The following is a 16,460-nucleotide window of genomic DNA, read 5'->3' on the forward strand; positions in this document are numbered from 1 at the left end:
GGTCGGCCGGGGATGGTGGGGTCTATCCGTCCATTTGGTTCACAGCACGGTTTGGAAGTTCGTGGCTGTCTGGTTTGCGCTTCGGAGGTTTCAGGTCACTCGGTGCTCTACTATCCAGCTCCATTTGGACTGTTTTCTGGCGGTTCTTTGTCGGAACCACAGGGTTTCTCTTAGGTGTTTGACCTTTGGGGTTGGTCCCTTCGAGTGGCTTGTTTGCTGGATTCTCCAGGTCTATCTAACTGTGAGTTTCATGTCCGGGGTGTGTCCTACGTCTAGGCGGACAGCCTGTCTTGGTTCATTCCTATGTTCGCGGATTGGCCAGTCATCACCGACTTGTTTCGTTGGCTCTGCCGGACGTATGGACTCCTGGCCATGGACATCTTCGTGTCGTCGTGATCTAGACGGGACTGGTCGAGGTGGGGGTATCTGTTCCTCTTCTCCCGGTCCAGTTGTTGCTTCGGGCTCTGGCTCGGTTGGAGTTCATTCCCAAGGAGAGTAGTCCTCATGGTCCCTTGGTGGCTGGCCCAGCTTTATTTTCAGACGCTGCTTGATAGGTGTCCGAACCCGGGGCGTTTTCCTGTGGCTCAGCCTCTTTCGGCAGGTCGGACTGGTCCTGTATGTGATTGGTTCAGCCTTCTCCTAGGCTCTTCGCGTCTGGTATTTTGATGCGGGTATCACCATCTCTATGGTGATCAGGTGGCTTCGTTGATGGTGTCCCACCTGCGAGCTTCGTCTCGGCGACAGTATAACGTTCCTGACGTTTCTTTGCACCTTTTTCTTGTTCTTCGTAGGTTGTCTTCTCTTTTGCATCGGGTTGTCTTGTCCTTTCTTGAGTTTTCAGGACTAGTTATTTGATGTTTCTTACTGTCACCTCGTTTTATGTGGCGCTGGCGGAGCTGCTCTGGCTTGCGTTCGGGGTGGATGTCACATCTGCCCCGTTCCGTACGCTTTCTCGTTTTTTGTTTCACCTATGGCTTGCTCATGCGTCGCCTAAACCATCCTGGTCCTTGATCAGGGTGCCCTCTTATCTTCTCCTCAGTTTGTGGTAGTCCCTTCGGTTCAAGTTTGGTTTTCATAGGCCATATTTTGTTGGCATGGGCCTCTGTGGGTCTGGTCGGGGAGCTTCCACCTCTTCCGGTGCAGAGGTTTCTGCTCTTTGGTACTGGTGGCAGGTTAGTACGTTTGCAGCCATTCTCCATTCTTCTGGCGATGGTTGAGACGGTTGCTTTCCAGAGGGGTCCTTGGGTTATTGATGCTTGATTGGTTTGGCCGGGGGTGCGTCCTTTGTTGTCCGGTTGCACCTTTTTGCCGTTACCTGCGTACCGTGTCTGGGGATGCGCTTTAGGTTGATCCGGTTCCCCACGTTCCCTGTTTCAGAGCTTGGGTCTCCCAGGTCGTCTGCAGAGTTTTTAAGTCTTCCAGCCGGCGGTCTATCCTTGCGCCAGTGTTGTTCGGACGTTTGCAGCTTTCGCTGCTGTGTTGGTGACGTCTAGGGCTCATTTTGGGTGCAAGGATCTGAGGGTCGCACAGGTTCCGGGCTGCCCGTTCTTTATGCGCGTGTCTGCTCCTGTGCGTTCATGTTGCCATGGGTCACAGGTTTCAGACTGCTGTCTCGGCTTCGCGTTGCGGAGTTTGTGGCGGCCGCTTCCCGGGTCAGCCCTTTCTTTTGCTTCTCTTTGGGTATGAAGCTCCAGGTAGCCGTAGGGGCTCCCCACAGAAAACCAGAGTTGAATGTAATAAAACGCCATTTTCTGGGTGAGCCCCGGAGGCTCCCTGGCAACCCTCCCTCAAATCGGTCGGCGGTTTTTTCGCATTGGTTGGAGCTTAGCTTCTGAACTGATGCTAGGAAGCCAGTGTGGTGAGGTCCGGGGCTCCCCCCTCCCCCTCTCGGGGCAGGGAGTGCTGCGCGGATGATCGGCGCGATAGTAAAGTGTGATGTTTGCTTGTTTCCTTGGGATTGTAGGGAGTTTCTACCTCTCTGTTCGGTTTTATGTTATAGTTTTTTACCACGTGGGGTGTGTTTTGTTATGCCTACCTTTCTGGGTGCCTAACCCCGGTCGATGGCAAATAAGGAAAACCCCAACCACAAGGTTTTCCAGGGCCATTGCTCCCTGAAACCTCTCTGAAGGGGCCAGGTTCTGGCGCTGGTCCCTGGTAGGTCTGAACTCGTTAGCTAATGTCCCGGTCTAATATAACATACATTAGCCCGATAAGCTCCAGGGAGCCATAGGGGCTCGCCCAGAAAATGGCGTTTCATTACATTCAACGTTGGTTTTATACATATACTGTAGTGCATGTTAGGCTTATATTGAGGTCCACACCAGGGTCGAATAACTTGCCATCCTCTGGATGCAACCCCCACAACAAGCTGACTAACTCATGGGTACCTGTTTACTTCTAGGTGGACAGGAATATTGGGTGATAGAAAACATGACCTACCATTTCTGTTTTGCCTGGGATTCAAACCCAGATTTCTTGATTGAGTGTTGATAACAAACTCAACTGTACTACTGGGACCATCAACAACCATCCTGCCCTTAACAAATAATATACTATACAGTGCTACCTCCATTTTCTAATTTAATTCGTTCCCAGAGACAGTTCGAAAACCGAAACGAATTTTCCCATAAGAAATAATGTAAATTGAATTAATTCGTTCCACCCCCAGAAATATTAAGTTAAAATACATTTTATACCTACTACTACTTATACTTGTCCATACTGTAGTACAAAATATATCTTATTTTAAAGGGGCAATCCGAGTGAAGTGCTGAGTGGACAGCACTTCAGATTCGTAGTCCTGAGGTTCCGGGATCGATCCCTGGTGGAGGCGGAAACAAATGGGCAGAGTTTCTTTCACCCTGATACACCTGTTACCTAGCAGTAAATAGGTACCTGGGAGTTAGACAGTTGTTACGGGCTGCTTCCTGGGGCTGTGTAACAAAAAGGAGGCCTGTTCTAGGACCGGGCCACGGGGGACGCTAAGCCCTGAAATCATCTCAAGATAACCTCAAGATATCTTTATTGAGGATTCTTGTTGGCGTATGGAAGATGGTGAAGAGGAAAGGTGTTAGTGTTTGGAAGGGGAGTCCCCCTCCATTATAACATCAGGCAGTGATGACATTTCTGGGGTACTCTCTCTCTCTCTCTTTATGTTTTGCAGGCATATCACTAGGATCTGGTTGTGGCTACTGCTTGCTTTTCTCACTAAAAACCTCTCTAGCGACACTTGTTTTTCCCTACATTGCAACACTTATCTGAAATGAGACATCATATTGTCATTTAAAAAGATTAGCACAACGGCCTGTTACAACTTTATCTGGGTGAGACTTTTTAGCAAAACTTTGCAGTTCTTCCCATATTGTATACCATTTCTTAATTGTTGAGGAAGGGACATCCTCTATAGCCTGCTCCTCCCATGAAGAAATTTCCTCAGCTGCCTCTTGTTGCTGCTCCTTTTGAAGGGCTAGGAGTTTGTCGGTGGTCGGTTCTTCACTGTGTTCTTCCACCAACTCCTCCACATCAGCACCATCCAACTCCAAGCCCAATTTCAGGCCCAGAGAAACAATTTTCTCAACAAGAGTCACTGCAGGTTTAGGCTCAAATCCCTCAAAGTCTCGATCTGCAAAACATTCTGGCCACAATTTTCTCCAGCTAGAGGTCATGGTTCTTAGTCACTTCTTCCCAGGCTTTGTCTATGAGGTGACTATCTTTGTCTATCACTCAGAATGTGATAATGTTTTTTCCAGAACTCTTTGAGGGTGAGGTTTGTGGCATCAGTCACTTGGATACAGTTCCAGAAAACTGCCCTGCCATAAACTTTTTCTAAACTGGAAATGATTTTCTGGTCCATACAATGAATTAGAGGAGTGGTGTTGGGAGGAAGGAATTTTATTGTAGCAAAACTAAATTCCTCTGACAATGAGCAGGAGCATTGTCGAGGAAAAGCAGGGCCTTGAGTGGCAAATTTTTCTCCTGCAGATATTTTCTGTGGGGTACCCCAGAGGCTCCCCCGGAGCTATCCAGGGTGATATGAATATATTAGATTTCTGGCATCCGTCAATGTGCATGAAGTATTAGGCCTACTGCAGACCACGAGCCAGAACCTGGCCCCCGTCCCCTCCCCGTTGCCTTGGGATCTACCTCCGCTGTATCTTTTGCTGCTCAGTGATTGACCACCCTTGGAGTCAGCTGGGGTTTCTGTTTTCCCCTGTTTGTCTCTGTGTAGGGGTTAGTTTCGTTACTGGTAGGGGCGCACGGTACTGTGCAGCTAGTTATCACCTCACATAGTGGCTGGCTTTGTTCCGCCTGGCTACATTGTCCTCTTGCGGGGATTTTCTTTTCTTTTTGTGTAGCTGCCTGGTGGGGAAGAGGGCCTGCCCTTGGTTGGTCATACCCCATTGTTGTTAGTTGGGTCTCTGCTAGGCCCCTCTAAAGTGTACACGCCTCCGGGGTTGAGCTTTAGCAGTTTGGTTGGTACCTTTGGACGCCAGTTAGCAGTACCCTACCTGGGCTTCCCTTAGCGGAATATCACAACTAAGGGCCCTGGGAAACCCCATGGGGGGCTCTGTGATCCAATGGGTGCAATCCCCGAGTCTCCCTCTTGCTTCGTGCAAGTGGGAAGGTTGCTCTGTCCCCTTGTCTCGGTGTGGCAATCACCAGTTGTTCCTCCGCCATGCTGCCTGTAGGGTCTGTGATGCTTTCGACCCGGAATCATGCGAGTTTTGTTCCTTGTACGTACTCCAATTTACTCAATCTACAGATGATCATATGCAGGCAGCTGAAGCATTGCATGCTATGTTCCGGTTGCTGCAACGCGATAGGTTGGTTACTTTCCCAGATGCCCTGAGACTGTCCCGCTTTGGCTATAGGGACCCGGACTTGAGGGTGTTAGTCGCTTCGACTTTGGCTCCGTCCCTTGTCCTTTTCCTTCTGTTGTGTGTCCCGGTCCTCCCCCATTGCTTTCGGGTCTGAAACGTCTCAGGGTTTCGGAATCGGGGCAAGGTTTAGTTGGTGTTGAGACTCGGGCAGTTTCAGGGGAAGTCCTGTTTCTGGGTGGCAGCGGAGGCATTCGAGCCTGGTCCTCCAGCTGAAGCTTCTGGGGCTGACCAGTGGGCCCCCTTCGTTCCTGCTCTTTCGGCGTCTCCTACTTTTTCTTTAGAGGAATGGAGTACAGTTCGGCTCCGGGTCCTCGGGGTGAGGTTCCTGGGGCGGGGAAAGGGTTGACTTGGGGCCTCGGGCCCCGTTAAACCCTGCCTGGGTTTTTGTACCCTCGGAACGGGCCTTGGTGTTACAAGGAGTGGGGTTCTCTTATTCTCCCTCGTGCGAATTGGATTTGGCGTCTACCCCTCCCCGGGGTTCGGTTCTGTGAACCCGTGGGTTCCTTGGTCCCGCCTTTCTGGGGGTTTTCGGCTTCCTGCATCCCGCCCCATGAGGTTTGGGAGGCCATAGTAATTGCCTAAGTGTAATTACCTAAGTGTAGTTACAGGACGAGAGCTACGCTCATGGTGTCCCGTCTTCCCGGCACTCTTTGTCATATAACGCTTTGAAACTACTGACGGTCTTGGCCTCCACCACCTTCTCACCTACCTTGTTCCAACCGTCTACCACTCCGTTTCCGAAAGTGAATTTTCTTATATTTCTTCGGCATCTGTGTTTAGCTAGTTTATATCTATGACCTCTTGTTCTTAAAGTTCCAGGTCTCAGGAAATCTTCCCTATCGATTTTATCAATTCCTGTTACTATTTTGTATGTAGTGATCATATCACCTCTTTTTCTTCTGTCTTCTAGTTTTGGCATATTTAATGCCTCTAACCTCTCCTTGTAGCTCTTGCCCTTCAGTTCTGGGAGCCACTTAGTAGCATGTCTTTGGACCTTTTCCAGTTTGTTGATGTGCTTCTTAAGATATGGGCACCACACAACCGCTGCATATTCTAGCTTTGGCCTAACAAAAGTTGTGAACAATTTCTTTAGTATATCGCCATCCATGTATTTAAAAGCAATTCTGAAGTTAGAAAGCATAGCATAGGCTCCTCGCACAATATTCTTTATGTGGTCCTCAGGTGATAGTTTTCTATCTAGAACCACCCTAGATCTCTTTCTTTATCAGAATTCTTTAAAGATTTCTGACATAATATATAGGTTGTGTGGGGTCTATGTTCTCCTATTCCACATTCCATAACATGGCATTTATTAACATTAAATTCCATTTGCCAAGTGGTGCTCCAGATACTTATTTTGTCCAGGTCATCATAGTGGTTTACCTCCTGTTTGACCCGGATTACGCCTTCCTAATAGATCTTAATAGACTTGTCCTGTCCGAACCTGTGGTTTTTGCCCCTTCTTTCGGATGACCACTTTGTCCCAGGTTCGTCTTCTGTTGGAACCGGGTGCTTGGACGGTGTCCCTGGACCTCAAGGATTTGTATTGGCACGTCCTGGTTCATCCGGGGTTCAGGGATGGACTTGGTTTTGTGGTGGGGCGTCAGGGTTTCTGCTTTCGTTGCCTTCCATTCGGCTTGAATCTGGCGCCTCTCATTTTCACATGCTTTACCTGTGTCATGGTGGCCCGTCTGCGTCTTTTAGGTGTTTGGGTTCTGGCTTACCTTGATGGCTGGTCTGCGTGTCTGCTTGCCAGGGATTTGGTTCTTTCCTGGCTCGCCGGGTTCAGGTTCCTGGTGAACTGGCGGGAGTCCCATCTGGTTCCCTCTCGGGTTTGGTCTTGGCTGGATCTTGTGTGGGACGCTCGGACTGCTTCCTTGTCTCTTCCTCTGGAGGCTCTGCTTCGGCCGAGTTCCCGCCTTTGCCCTGTTTTTGAGGGGCTCCCGGGTAATGCAGGGGTTGCTCGAGAGAGTGTGTGGGAGCCTGAATTTTGCCATGTTAGTCTACCTGCCGGGTCGGGTTTGTCTTCGTCAGCTGTTCTGGTTCCTTCGAGAACAGCCCTTCCGCCTCTCTCACGACCTCTGGGTTCGGCCGCCTGGGGGCTTTGCGTCGGTTGCTGCATTGAGGGTCTTCCTCTTAGGGTTTTTCGGGATTCAGTACCTTGGCACCTACCCGAGCCCTTGCTCGATGTGTTCATGGACATGTCTCTTAGCTGGGGCTTTCTGACCAGTGCTCACCGGGCCGGCCAGGGACGGTGGGGTACGTCCTTCAGTTGGGCTCAGAGCACGGTGCGGGAGTTCGTGGCTGTGTGGATGTCGCCCTGGAGGGTTCGGGTCTCTCACGAATCAACGTTCAGGCTCTATTTAGACTGTTCCCGGGTGGTTCATTGCCTGAACCAAGGGGGTTCGATGCTGTCCTTGGCTCTTTGGGGCTGGTTGCTTTGGGTGACTCGTCATCTGAGTTCTCGGGGTTTGGCTCTCCTGGTGGTCCATGTTTGGGGGATGTCCAATGTCCTGGCTAATGGCCTGTCCCGGTTCATTCCCTGTCCACAGAATGGACGGTCAACGCCGACTCATTCAGTTGGCTGTGCCAGATGTTCGGGCCTCAGGAAGTGGACCTCTTTGCATCGGCGTGGTTGAGGAGTCTTTCGATAGCGCCCTACCACGACTGCGAGGCCGTTGGGATTGATGCCTTCAGGCAGGACTAGGCGAGGTGGGCTTACCTGTACCTCTTTTCCCCCTGGTTCAGCTGTTGCTCCAGGTCCTGGCTCGCTTCGAGACTTACCAGGGGAGAGTTTTCCTTCTGGCTCCTTGGTGGCTGGCCCAGCCTTGGTTTCAGGCACTGTTTGCTCAGTGTCCGAACCCGAGGGTCTTCCCGCGGCTCCGCTTCTTTCAACAGATCGGTTCGGCCTGGTACGTGGCTGGTTCGCTTTTCTCCTCGAGTCTTGGCATTTGGTTTTTCTGACTCGAGTCTATCATCACTTGTATGGTGATCAGGTGGCTTCATTGATGGTTTCATACCTGCGTCCTTTGTCTCGGTGGCAGTATGAAGTTTCCTGGAGGCCCTTCCATTTTTCCTATCAATGCGTAGGTATACTTCGGTCTCTGATAGGGTTGTCTTGTCCTTCCTTTCATGGTCGTTCCAGGACCGCTATCTTATGCCGAATATTGTCACCTGTTATCGTGCGGTGCTGGCGGACTTGCTGCAGCTTGCGTTCAATATCGATGTTACTTCTGCTCCATTCCGCAAGCTGCCTTGTGCATTCTTTCACCTCCGGCCTGCTCATGCGCCGCCTGAGCTGTCCTGGACATTAGACCGGGTGCTCTCATTTCTCTCCTCTTCTCGGTTTGTAGTGGCCTCTTCGGTTCATGATTGTTTTTCTAAGGCTCTTTTTTTTTTTTTCCTCTTGGCATTGGCCTCAGGGGTTTGGGTCGGGTAGCTTCATGCTCTCCTCCGGCACAGGGGTTTCTGCTCTTTTGGTCCTGGTGGTTGGTTTGTTCGTATGCAGCCGTCTTTTCTGTCAAAGAATGAGGCTGCTGCTTTCCAGAGGGGTCCTTGGGTTGTTGATGCTTGGTTGGTCAGACCAGGTGTGCATCATGTATTGTGTCCGGATGTGGCTCTCCGCCGTTATTTGCACGCCATGGCTTCGGAGGCCGGGGATGAGCTTTGGGTTGACACGGTTTTCTTTCTTCCCTGTTCCAGGGCTCAGCCCTCCCAGCAGATAACTCACAGGGTTATGAAGGCTAGCCAACCTGTGGTCTATCCTTGTGCCCACGACGTTCGTAAGTTTGCTGCTTTGGCTGCCATCTCCGGTAACATGTCTTGGATTGACATTCAGGCACGGGGTTTTTGGAGGTCGAACAGGGTCCTGGCCGCTCGCTACCTTGTCAGTGTCCCTGGGCATCGTAGGGCCTGTGTCGCATTTAGGTCGGTTGTTGCAGCCAGTTGTCTCGACTTCAAGTTGAAGAGCGAGGACCGACCGCCTCCAGGGTGAGTCCTCATTTTGTTTTTGTCTTTGAGTATGGTCAAGGTTCACCCCCTTCCTACCTGTGGTTGGGGTTGCTCCCACGGGTCTTAGCCCCTCAGTTCCTGGCGCCACTGTTCGCCCTGGGGCTCCCCCAGTCGGCCAAGGGCTGGCCTTGTACACCCCTAGCGAGTGAGGAGGTTCAAGCCTCCTATAACTCACCTGAACCTGTCCGTCCTGACACTGGAAGGTTCTCTCTTTAATATCTGGTCTGCTCAGGTCGCCAGCTGGGTGTTTATACTCGTGTCCCAGCAACACGTCAGTGGTCTTATTGGTTATCTTAATTAAGGATGCAATGTCTCGTGCAGTACTAGGTGTCATTAATGGTCTCACTCATAAATATAGCCCTAGAGAATGGAGGCTTACTTAAACTCATCAGTTAGTTTAAAAGTTTACTGAAGAAATTGTATTTATATACATATAAATTGCATAAGGAAATGTCTGTAAGTGGATATCGTCCGATGTCGGCAACACTCCTCATGACACGTCTCTGGCAACACGGTCAGCTGACTGGATCCACCCGTCAGGCGGCGGGACACACCTCTCGCCTTTGGCAACACGATCAGCTGACGGCTCCAACTGTCAGGCGGCGGGACACACCCACCCCTCTGGCAACACGATCAGCTGGGCATTGCAAAGTTCATTGCTGGCTCCTTGCAAACCAGCTACTACCTCCAGAATCACTAACATCACCGCATCAACACATTTATATTCCACCACCATCAAGCCTATATGAGCTCTTGGCTCCTAGCCTAACACTCTGTCACTTAGACAATAAAATGATAAGTAGAAATGTTCACAATATATAAAATACACTAGCTTGCCTAGACCAAAGGGGTAAAGGAAGGGACAATTATCTACTTTACTTCATTCCAACCACGAAGCCGACTCGTCCTCTGTTGAGGTTCCTGGTCCTGACTTCTGGTCTCCTGACGATCAGTTCCCACACACACAGGTTCCTCCGTCTTCGCCGTACTCACTCCCGACAAGTACTGCCTTCCTCCTCCTCTTCTCCGGGGTACTGGAATCAGGTACCTCCATCGTCGTCCTCCACTCTCACTGGCACTGCCGATCCTTGCAGTCCAGCACAGTTCCCATCGCCTCACTGCCAGTAGATTCGGCCCAGCCGTAGCTTTTCGCTTGATGTGTATAACGTGGTCCTCTGGGCGTCCCAGACGTCACCAGCCCAACGTTCCCTCTGCTGCAGACTCTTGATAGAGCGCTTGGCGCTCTAATCCAGCCCGTCCTTGCTTCTGGGCACTCCACGGAAGTTGGATGGCCTCCCAGACTGTCTGCAGTATCGAAGCGAAGCTTAAATTTACTGGTAAGGGCTCTCTAGCCTCTAGATCCGGAGCTCACCCGAGCGCATCCTCACTCTAGGGCGGCTCGTGACGTACTCTCTCCTGCCCAGGCACCAGCCGCCCCGAGAGCCCTCCGCCTCGTGACGTCACACCGCCCGAGGGCTCTCGTCACTGGTCACTTCTGGCACGTGACCTCACCTGGCCAATCAGGTACCGGGAAGCGCCACGACGTCTCGGCGGGAAACAGGATGGCTCGGTGCTGTCTTGTGCCCCAAAAGGCGTAAGCCCCTTGCATTATCAAACTTAACTGGCCATTTTACAGCCAGCTTAATCACGCTCCATTCTTTCCCCACACAGGAACGTGTTCCCTGAACATCAGAGAATACTCAGGTGACAGAGATATAACTCTTCTAAGCTGGAAAGGAAAAAATATAGGGGTGGGACACTGTCACAGTACTGTACTTAGCTCTGGGAAGCCAATAGGGCTCCTCCCAGAAAACCAGCGTTGAATGTAATGAAATGCCACTTTCTGGGTGAGACCCGGAGGCTCCCCAAAATCCCTCCCTCCCTCCAGTTGGCGGTTTTTCGTATCCAGTCTTAAGAACTGGAGAATGGGTAGCCGGCAGGAAGATCTGAAGTTCCCCCTTCCTGCCTCCCGGGGAGAGGGGGGGGTTGCGCAGACAGCTGCGCTGCAACGTGGTGATGTGCTGGTTTGTTTTCATTTGGGGAGTTCTATCCACTCATTCGGCTCTTTGTAGCAATGTTTTCACCAGAATAGGGGGTTTGTTTTGAGGTGCATACCCTTCTGGGTGCTTGACCCGGTCGATGGCAGACAGAGAATGCTGCCAACCCCACGGAAGGCCATTGCCATCTTACAGATACAGGCCATTCTATAGGGTGGCCATTCTATAGCCCAGCCATTTAATGGCCATTCTATAGGTTGGCCATTTAATGGTCATTCTATAAGCCATTGCTCCTCGTGCCTCTCTGAGGGGGCCAGGTTCTGGCTCGTGGTCCCCAGTAGGCCTAAAACTCCATACACATTGATGCCAGAAATCTAATATATCCATATCAGCCTGGATAGCTCCTGAGAGCCTCCCACCCAGAAAATGGCGTTTCATTACATTCAACGCTGATTTTATGTAATACACGAGGACATGAGATGTATCTGTAGTGTGCACATAAATTTTCTTGCCATAATTTATTGGATTTCAAACCTGGATTAAAATGTGTGTGATCTTGTCTTATCAATTTTAGATAAGGCACTCCTTGAGCCTCCAACTGGCACTCCAGTAGAATCGGCATGTCCAGTAGGGAATAGTGACTCCCCTGCATCCACAGGACCACCACCCCCAGCCACAGTGCTGGAGGCTCTTGAACAACGTTTAGTAAAGTACACCGAACAACGGGATAAAGCAAAGGTGAGTGAGATGTTGCTTCTTGTGTGGTAAAAAAGAGCTTTTAAGAGTACAATGTATTTTTTTATGACAGTTATTAAAGAAAAAATATTTGTTTTAGAGAATATATTTAAAGAAATGTGCACTTCAGTAATTATATTTTTTTAATAAAATTCAAGGTAATTAGGTGATGGTAAAAGCTGAACATAAAAGATTAAATACTGTATAAGGATAGTTTATACATGTAGAGTTTGGTACTTAAGGATCAAGTGTAACATTCTATATGAGGTCAACCCATCCTCCTTTGTAGATAGTACTTGTTGTAACTATGTGGACCATCATTTATTCTTGAAGAGAGAGTGTATAATTTGTAAGTTTTTTGAGAGCAGAAGACATGGAATAGCAATAGAAGGCAGATGTAAAAACAAGTTTGCAATGGGAGGTTGATTCAATCTTAGATATGAGATCAGGTGTACTGATCAGATAAACAGCTCTTCTCTGAATTAAAGAATTTTGATAATGAGAGGAGGTAAGAGAGCAGTTTTCTAGGCAGTGCCATAAGACTTGTGGAGCCAAATTAAGATGTGATATACTGTCTCCACTCGATCATCCGGACTATATGGGAAGGACCCCCAGCCGGATTATCACATTTTTCGGATAATGGTACTTTTTCACCTACGAGTCCAAAAGTGACCATTTCCAACTATTTTTATACTACAAACAACTTAATTTGAATTGCCTTGCCACATATAATTATTAAAAATTCAACTAGAAACCTCAATTTACCTTGTTGGTCTTCGTCTTCTTGATTGATGCCACACATTTTGAAGTTAAGAATTTTTAACAATTTATGTAACCTATACTAACACAACACTAAAATTAACACTTAAAATTACTGTACAGTTCATTACGAAAAGTTAATTTTGACTGCCAGCTGCTGAAGCCTCACTGGTTGAAGGCATTTGGGTTGCCTGTGAGGCCTCACTTGTTGAAGCGCTTGCATGCGCCTCACTTGTTGAAGGCGCTTGGCTTGCCTGTGGCGCCTCACTTGTTGAAGGTGCTTGGCTTGCCTGTGGCGCCTCACTTGTTGAAGGCGCTTGGCTTGCCTGTGGTGCCTCACTTGTTGAAAGCGCTTGGCTTGCCTGTGGTGCCTCACTTGTTGAAGGCGCTTGGCTAGCCTGTGGCGCCTCACTTGTTGAAGGCATTTGGCTGCCTGTGATGCCTCACTGGTTGAACAACACATAACTTGTCTTTAATTGCTAGGACAACCTTCTTCCTCTTAACACCTCCAGAACGAGTGATGCTGCTGCCAGACATAGTCTTGGCCAAAAATGTTTAAAGTTACTATGAAAATAAAAAAGTTATTTAAAAAAATATTTCACAAATGGCGCAGCACTGTGTATAACATGAGGGACAGACGCACATGGGTTGACCAGTGTTGGACGGGTCCACTTGGGGTGGGGCAGCTATAGCACGTTACGTGGGCCGCCAGGAGGAAAAAAAACTCACAATATTTTTGAAGGAAACTTCAGCCTGTGCACATTGCTTTTAGGAAACTTATTTATTTGTTATTACATAATTACTAGTACTTATTTCATTTGTTTTGGCTATGATTAATTGTTCTAAAATTAATGGTAATTCCTGTACCCAGGTGGTCCCTCCCGATGCTCCCCTCCCACTCTCCCGACACCACCCACCTACCCCACCCCCTCCTCCACCATGCGTCTAGAGCCACAGATGGGATTAATACAGTATGGCCGAATTTTCATCCAGCCAAACCAGCTTTTATCCAGTTCCTGTGGCCATTTTGGCCAGATATTGTGATAACTTTATCCGATCACGATTTTGGCCATATAAGGGCGTTTTCCGGATGTTTAAATCCCGGATAATCGCGGGGTTACAGTATGCTTAACCACTGTGATGCGCCGAGTTTATTGTGACATTCCCCCTGTGAGTATGAAGTCAAGTGTTCCCCAAAAATAATTTTTTGTTTGTAAAATGATAAATTCCCTTCCCTGATCATGTCTGTGTAAAAATAAATACCAAATTCCACTTAGTTTAGCTATGGGGACGTGGACAAAGTGCGCCGTGATGTCATCAGGGGCTGGTCGCCGGTGTGTGAAGCTCCCAGAGGTGGTCCCTCGGGCCATTCAAGCACTGCGAGTTGCCACAAATATATGTTCAATTATTTGTTCTATGTATTTCCAATGTAGTTTTATTTGTTTTGTTTTGTTTTTTATTGTATATAATGCATATTTGTCTTTTACAATACTGTATGTATACAGTAGAACGTTCATAATGTTCCATTGAACTGTGATACTTGTGTCAGTAATGTGTCCATAATAAATGTTTATTGTCTTAATATTACATGTTAAAAATTCACTGAAGTTACAATATGTACTGTTTCACACACTACACAGTAACACTGTATTACACATTCAGTACCTAGGAAGTGAGTAATAATCAACGAAGTAGTCCATGGTACACAGCGTGACTTCGCTCTCATTGCACTAGGTACAGATAGATTTTCGCTTCTTGTTTCTTTGTTCTGTGTGTTTGCAAATAATGCACTCACGTACACCTATGGCTTTAGTATTTGTAGGTGGTATGTAGCCAAACTAGTAAAGCATAAGCTAGTCTTGAAAAGATTATAGGAAAAGATCAATTTATAAGGTAGTCTTGAAAAGATCGCTTTGTAAGGTCCCACACTGGTAGAGATTCAGTCATTCTCAAAGAGTGTCTGTCAATCTGGAAGATTACACCATTCTCGAAGAGTGTCAGTCAATCTGGAAGAGATTCAGGCATTCTGGAAGAAATTCAGCTATTCTTGAAAATATCTATGGAAAACACCATCATGGTAGCTGCTAGCACTGTTCATCTATGGTACTTGTATCAGATGTATCATCACTGAAGATATGGCTGCCTCTCTCTGGAGGTCCTAAGAGTCCATTTCGTACACAACCTACCCCGCGCATATTTTGAATGGGTACCAAATATTCAAAAGGTGTTTTCTCGGTTGGCGCAGTTTCTAACCGACCCGAGTTTTCTCGGTTGGCGCAGCACAGTGGCTAAACCCATTGGGCTCTTTATTCTGAAATGACCCATGGATGAAAGTACTTACTAATGAATGAATAAGTTTGTATAAAACAGTAAAGGACTCTGTTTATGAAGCATGCTCAAGTGGAGTAATATTCAGTATAGTAGTAGAGATATATGAGAGAGAGAGGTTTAGATAGCATATAGCAATAAGCAAATGGAATGTAAGCCTAGCATCAGAGACTAGTTTAAGGTAATAACTGTTAGATATGATAAAATATTACTGGTAACAAAATTGTGCAGAAATATTGTATTGAATTCTGGATTTTTGGAGAAAATTGCCTTCAGTGCAGAGAATTGTTACCTCATTTATGCTTATATAGCCTTTCTTAATTACACTGCTCTGTACTTGGACTGAATGATAGAGGGACGGTCTCACTTTTTGCAGATAAGCATTCAATTCCAGACTGTCCAAGTGATTGGACACTATTCCTATCTCTGTCCTATCTTAAATCCTTATCCCTGTGTTCTTTCCAATTATTATATACAGTAGTCATAATGGCTTTCTCCTGATAATTACCTTACCCTACTCCTCTGTAGATAGAGGAAAATGCTCGTAAAGAACGTATGAATCAACGCATTATGAAGCAGTATGAAGATGCCATTAAGAAGCACAAAGCTCGAAAACCTGTAGACTTTGATGAACTTCCTACTCCTCCTGGTAAGATGGCAGAGTTTTAAGTCCCAAGGTATTTTTTTAAGAATATCATATTATATATTGTTATGATTTCTTGTATATAATTTGAAACTATGTATTTAAGAATGATAAGGACATAAGAATAAAGATAACTGCAGAAGACCTACTAGCCAATACATGGAAGCTGCTATTTAGATCTACCCAAACTCATAAATACATACTGTATGTCTAACCTTCACTTGAAACAAAACATCAATCTCATATTTATTATGATTTATTAATGTTTTGAGTACCAAATTTTTGCAGCGATCTCTGAGCTGTTCAACTTGGGTCTTATTCTAATAATTGAAATGCTGTTACTTTCTAAAGTGTTAAGTTCATGGTAAGATTAACTACAAAACAAACAATGAAATCGCTATAAGTGAAAGGGTGGCCCTTATCCTTGCTGTGATCTCTAATAGCAGAGGATGCACATTACCTAAGAGGCAGACCAATATGGTAAGAAATACCCATATGCTCAAAATAGTGTTTAAAGTTAGGTATTTGTGAGGTATTGTAATACCTCACGATTATACCTAATCGTAAGGTATTTCCCACATACTGAATGTTACAGTTCAAACATTTCAACAGAGAACACCAGATCTGCCATAAGATATGGTACAGTACTTCAAGTATGAATTGTTTGCATAAATACAGTTTGTTCCTAAAAGTTAAAATTCCTTAATATAAATAGCCAGCAGAATAGTAAATTTTAATGAATTATTGTACTTCAAATGTGAGTCTGGAGTTTGAGTAGCAAATAACATAGCTAGAGAAAACTAAATTTAGTTATTTATGTATATTGAGCCAAGAGTTAACGGAGGAAAGCTATATAAAGTACTGGTGTAGTAGGGTACAGTAGTATGTACAATGAATGAGCAAGAAATTTTTAAGAGACCTAAAATACAGTAAATATATTGTCAGATATGTAAATACATTATCATAAATTACAGGAGTACAATATTCATGAGAAAAATGTAGTTATAGATGTAGTAGCATTACTGACCCCAAATTGTTTCAGAGTTAATGCATTCTCGAGCCTGTGATCACTTCTTGATCACTGACTTGAGTAAGATTGGAAGATGT

General features: G+C 46.8%; 1 protein-coding gene across 1 annotated transcript in view; it reads left to right on the forward strand.

Annotated features, from left to right (window-relative positions):
• l(2)gd1 (lethal (2) giant discs 1) overlaps window positions 1–16,460 on the forward strand; it is a 121,553-nt gene that overhangs the window by 41,672 nt on the left and 63,421 nt on the right. The window contains exons 7-8 of the mRNA XM_045760573.2: window positions 11,463–11,626; window positions 15,239–15,359. Coding sequence (XP_045616529.2) covers window positions 11,463–11,626; window positions 15,239–15,359 — 285 coding nt within the window. The remainder of the gene's footprint in view (window positions 1–11,462; window positions 11,627–15,238; window positions 15,360–16,460) is intronic.

Source organism: Procambarus clarkii, chromosome 63 (genome assembly GCF_040958095.1).
Source record: "Procambarus clarkii isolate CNS0578487 chromosome 63, FALCON_Pclarkii_2.0, whole genome shotgun sequence".
NCBI classification, from domain to species: domain Eukaryota; kingdom Metazoa; phylum Arthropoda; class Malacostraca; order Decapoda; family Cambaridae; genus Procambarus; species Procambarus clarkii.